The 4,649-nt window shown below is 49.8% G+C and overlaps 1 protein-coding gene across 1 annotated transcript in view; it reads left to right on the plus strand.

Moving 5' to 3' along the window:
- RUNDC1 (RUN domain containing 1) overlaps positions 1-3,463 on the plus strand; it is a 9,675-nt gene extending 6,212 nt beyond the window's left edge. The window contains exons 3-5 of the mRNA XM_021708078.1: positions 1,150-1,348; positions 1,793-1,912; positions 2,327-3,463. Of these exons, the coding sequence (XP_021563753.1) occupies positions 1,150-1,348; positions 1,793-1,912; positions 2,327-3,192 (1,185 nt within the window). The 3' untranslated portion in view covers positions 3,193-3,463. The remainder of the gene's footprint in view (positions 1-1,149; positions 1,349-1,792; positions 1,913-2,326) is intronic.
- The last annotated feature ends 1,186 nt before the right edge of the window (positions 3,464-4,649 follow it).

Genomic DNA, 4,649 nt, shown 5'->3' on the forward strand with positions numbered 1-4,649 from the left:
TAGAGATGAGGACTTGCCAAGTTGCCCAGGCGGGTCTCAAACCCACAGGCTCAGGCAGTCTACTCACCTCAGCCTCCCAAAGCGCTGGGATTACAGGCTGAGCCACCGAGCCTGGCTGCCTTGATATTTTATAGAGCTTTTTATTTGGTGGCATAGAATGGGGCAAGAAGGGATAAGAAGATTTAGAAATTAAAGAGGTCAGGCACGGTGGCTCAGGCCTGTAATCCCAGCACTTTAGGAGGCCAAGGGAGAGGATTGCCTGGGCCCAGAGGTTTGAGACCAGTCTAGGCAACTTGGCAAGACCTTATTTCTACAATTAATTAAAAAAAATTTGCCGGGCATGCTGGCACTCACCTATAGTTCCAGCTACTTGGAAGGCTAAGGTGGAAGGATCACCTGAACCCAGCAGGTTGAAGCTGCAGTAGCTGTGAACATGCCACTGCACCCCAGCCTGGGGGACAGAATGAGACTCCAATTCAATAGAAAAAAGAAATATCAGTATATATTCTCTTTGAAGCTTTTAGAGAAACTAAGTATGAGGCTTTTTGAATCATCAGCCCCTTTGTATTATTCACACTGTTCTGTGTGAAAGTTGACCTGTCTGCTAGAAAATTTAGAGTGAGTGAGAGGAGCCATTTCTATCAGAAAACTGAGGGTTTTTTGTTCCTCTGAGAGTAGAGTGTCTGTGTCCTCACTTTGATTAATCAGCAGTTGAATCATTTTCTTTCACAGATTTGGAAGTTGGTTTTTTTTTCTTTTTTTGTTTTTTTGAGTTGGAGTCTCACTCTGTCGCCCAGACTGGAGTGCATGGCTGCTCCCAGCCACCGTAGCCTCGACCTGCTGGGCTCCAGCGATCCTTCCGCCTCAGCCTTCTAAGTAACCGGAATTACAGGCATGCACTACCACGCCCAGCTGATTTTTTGATTTATTGTAGAGATGAGGTCTCGCTGCCCAGGCGGGTCTCGAACCCGCGGGCTCAGGCAATCCGCTCACCTCAGCCTCCCAAAGGCGCGAGATTACAGGCTGAGCCACCGAGCCTGGCTAATGTTTTTTATTTCCATTTGAGTGTAAAAGACCTAGTGTTAGATTCTCCTCCCTAATTTTTCTCAAAATTTCAAAGGATGTGCTCATTGCTTGTGCTCTTGATAGGTGATTATAGATGAGTTAATAAAGAAACTGGACATGAATCTGAATGAGGACATCAGTTCCCTATCCACTGAAGAGCTTCGTCAGCGTGTGGACACAGCAGTGGCTCAGATCGTCAACCCAGCCCGAGTGAAAGAGCAGTTGGTTGAGCAACTGAAAACTCAGATCCGAGACCTTGAGATGTTCATCAACTTCATCCAAGGTCAGAGGAGGGGATGAAGAAGGCTGGGTGGACAGATGTCATAATGATTTTATTTATTCTTAGTACTAATACCCAAAGGTGCCAGTTCTCCGTTTAAGAGGTTTGATTACCTAGTGAGGGTAGTCAGCATGGCAGAGTACAGACAACATTGGTTTCAGAATCAGTTAGAATCCCAGCTCTGCCTGTTACTGGCTTTGTGTCCTTGGGTGAATATCTAACCTCTTTAGTCTCACTATCCTCAGCCATAAAATGATTATTCATGGTTCATTCACTTAGCAAGCATTTATTGAACCGACTACTATATGCCAGTCACCATTTTACACAAATAAGAGAAGAATTTGTGAAATTCTTATATGTGCCAGGCACTATTAGATATTATTTTTCCTCTAAAAATCTGCCATCAGGGAGCTAAAGAAGTATCTCCTTTGTAATTTCTGATTCCAGATGAAGTGGGAAGCCCCTTGCAGACAGGTGGTGGACACTGTGAGTGCAAGACTGGCGGAAAGACAGGAAGTAGCTCAGCCAAAACAGGTGGCAGCAGACCGTCTCCAGGAAGCAGCAAGAGTAAGTGCAGCTTCCAGAATAGGCAGCTCTGTAGTGACAGAAAGTAGGTTGTGGTTGTATAGGGCTTGGGGGGAATTTGGGAGAGGTGGGTAATTGGAAATGCCAGTGATATGGGGTTTCTTTTGGGGATGGTGAAATAGTCTAAAGCTGATTATAGTTGTACAACTCTGAATATACAAAAGCCACTGGCTCATACACTTTAAATGGGTGAATCGTATGTATGTGAATTATCTCAATACAGCTGTTATTAACCAAAAAAATCAGGAAATCCAGCAACATCCTAGGTAGCTCTTACCTTCATGGGGGACCCATAACATGGCTCAGAAGCAAGACTTGACCTGAATCTGTGCCTCATTGCTGTAGCTCTGTGTCATCATGGTCTCTCACTGATAAGCTGTTGTCTTTTCTAAACAGCGAAGGCAGAAGATGTGAAGAGAGCCCGGGATACAGGCCTGCACCTGATGCGGCGGGCACTGGCAGTGCTCCAGATTTTTGCTGTTAGCCAGTTTGGTTGTGCCACGGGCCAGATCCCTCCAACCCTGTGGCAGAGGGGCCAGGCTGACAGAGACTACTCTCCCTTACTTAAGAGGCTGGAGGTGTCAGTGGACAGAGTGAAGCAGCTAGCCCTGAGGCACCAGCCGCACGACTACGTCATCACCTCTGCCAACCTCCAGGACCTCTCTCTGGGTGGCAAGGATGAGCTGACCACGGCTGTGCGGAAGGAGCTGACGGTAGCTGTGCGGGACCTGCTGGCCCACGGACTACACGCCTCCTCCCCGGGGATGAGCCTGGTCATGGCCCCCATTGCGTGTTTGCTACCAGCCTTCTCCTCAGCCCCCGAGGCCATGCACCCCTGGGAGCTCTTCGTAAAGTACTACCACGCTAAGAACGGCCGTGCTTATGTGGAATCCCCAGCCCGGAAGCTCTCCCAATCCTTTGCTCTGCCTGTGACAGGAGGCGCTGTTGTGACGCCAAAGCAGAGCCTCCTGACAGCCATTCACATGGTGTTGACAGAGCATGACCCCTTTAAGCGTAGTGCAGACTCAGAGTTGAAGGCCTTGGTGTGCATGGCACTGAATGAGCAGCGCCTGGTGTCCTGGGTGAACCTCATCTGTAAGTCGGGGTCACTCATCGAGCCCCACTACCAGCCCTGGAGCTACATGGCACACACGGGCTTTGAGAGTGCCCTCAACCTGCTCAGTCGCCTCAGCAGCCTCAAGTTCAGCCTCCCCGTAGACCTGGCTGTGCGCCAGCTCAAGAACATCAAAGATGCCTTTTGATGACAATGCCCTGGCCCTGGACCAGCACCCTGCTCAGTAGGGGCCAGTGTGTGAGTCTATTACAGGAGCAGCAGTCCCAGGAGAGCTAAAGACACTTTTTCCCAGACCCTGCTTACACCTTTGTCCTGCCAAATGAGGACAAAGTCTATTTCCCCACCAACTTGGCATCTTGGGAAGATGTGCTGAAGACCTTGTTAAGAAGGTTCTGTGGCCAGGGTTGGTGGCTCAGCCTGTAATCCCAGCACTTTGGGAGACCAAGGTGAGTGGATTGCCTGAGCCCGTGGGTTCGAGACCAGCCCTGGCAACTTGGCAAGACCTCATCTCTACAATAAATCAAAAATTACCTGGGCATGGTAGCACATGCCTGTAGTTTCAGATACTTGGAAGGCTGAGGCGGAAGGATTACCAGAGCCCAGCAGGTCAATTCTAGGTGGCCGTGAATGTGCCACTGCACTCCAGGCTGGGTGACAGAGTGAGACTCCAACTCAAAAAAAAAAAAAAAAAAAAGAAGGTTCTGACTGTCAGGTGCAGTGGCTCAGCCTGTAATCCCAGCACTTTGAGAGGCAGAGACAAAAGGATTGCCTGAGCCCGTGGGTTCGAGACCAGCCCCGGCAACTTGGCAATATCTCATCTCTACACTAAATAAAAAAAACGAGCTGAGTGTGGTGGTGCATGCCTGTAGTTCCAGCTACTTGGAAGGCTGAGAGGCAGAAGGATCGCCTGAGCCCAGCAGGTCAAGACTGCAGTGGCCATGAGCATGCCACTGCACTCTAGCTTGGGCAATAGAGTGAGACTCCAACTCAAAGAAAGAAAATTCTGCCCTAGTGTGTAACAGCAGCGTATGTGTGGGCATGTGTGCTTTAGCCTGTGTTAAAGGTATCAGTTGCAGCATACACCCAGTACCCTGGCTCATCATGTCACACATGCTTTTTAGAAAAGTGGGGTTGACTGGGCATGGTGGCTCAGCCTGTAATCCTGTGCCTTTGGGAGGCTGAGGTGAGTGGATTGTCTGAGCCCACGGATTCGAGACCCGCCTGGGCAGGCGAGACCTCATCTCTACAATAAATCAAAAAAATTAGCCGGGCGTGGTAGCGTGTGCCTGTAGTTCCAGCTACTTGGAAGGCTGAGGCGGAAGGATTGCCGTAGCCCAACAGGTTGAGGCTGCGGTGGCCGGGAGCGGCCAGTGCACTCCAGTCTCGGCAACGGAGTGAGACTCCAACTCAAAAAAAAGAAAAAAAAAATCATCTCAGCCTGGGTGCAGTGGCTCAGCCTGTAATACCACAATTTGGGAGGCCACAACGAGAGAACTGCCCGAGCCCTCAGGTTTGAGACTAGCCTGGGCAACTTGGCGATACTTCGTCTCTACAATAAATCAAAAAAGCCAGGCTTGGTGGCTCAGCCTGTAATCCCACGCCTTGGGAGGCTGAGGTGAGTGGATTGCCTGAGCCCTCGGGTTC

Source organism: Carlito syrichta, unplaced genomic scaffold, assembly GCF_000164805.1.
Source record: "Carlito syrichta isolate Samal-C Ts95f unplaced genomic scaffold, Tarsius_syrichta-2.0.1 Scaffold130561, whole genome shotgun sequence".
NCBI lineage: Eukaryota > Metazoa > Chordata > Mammalia > Primates > Tarsiidae > Carlito > Carlito syrichta.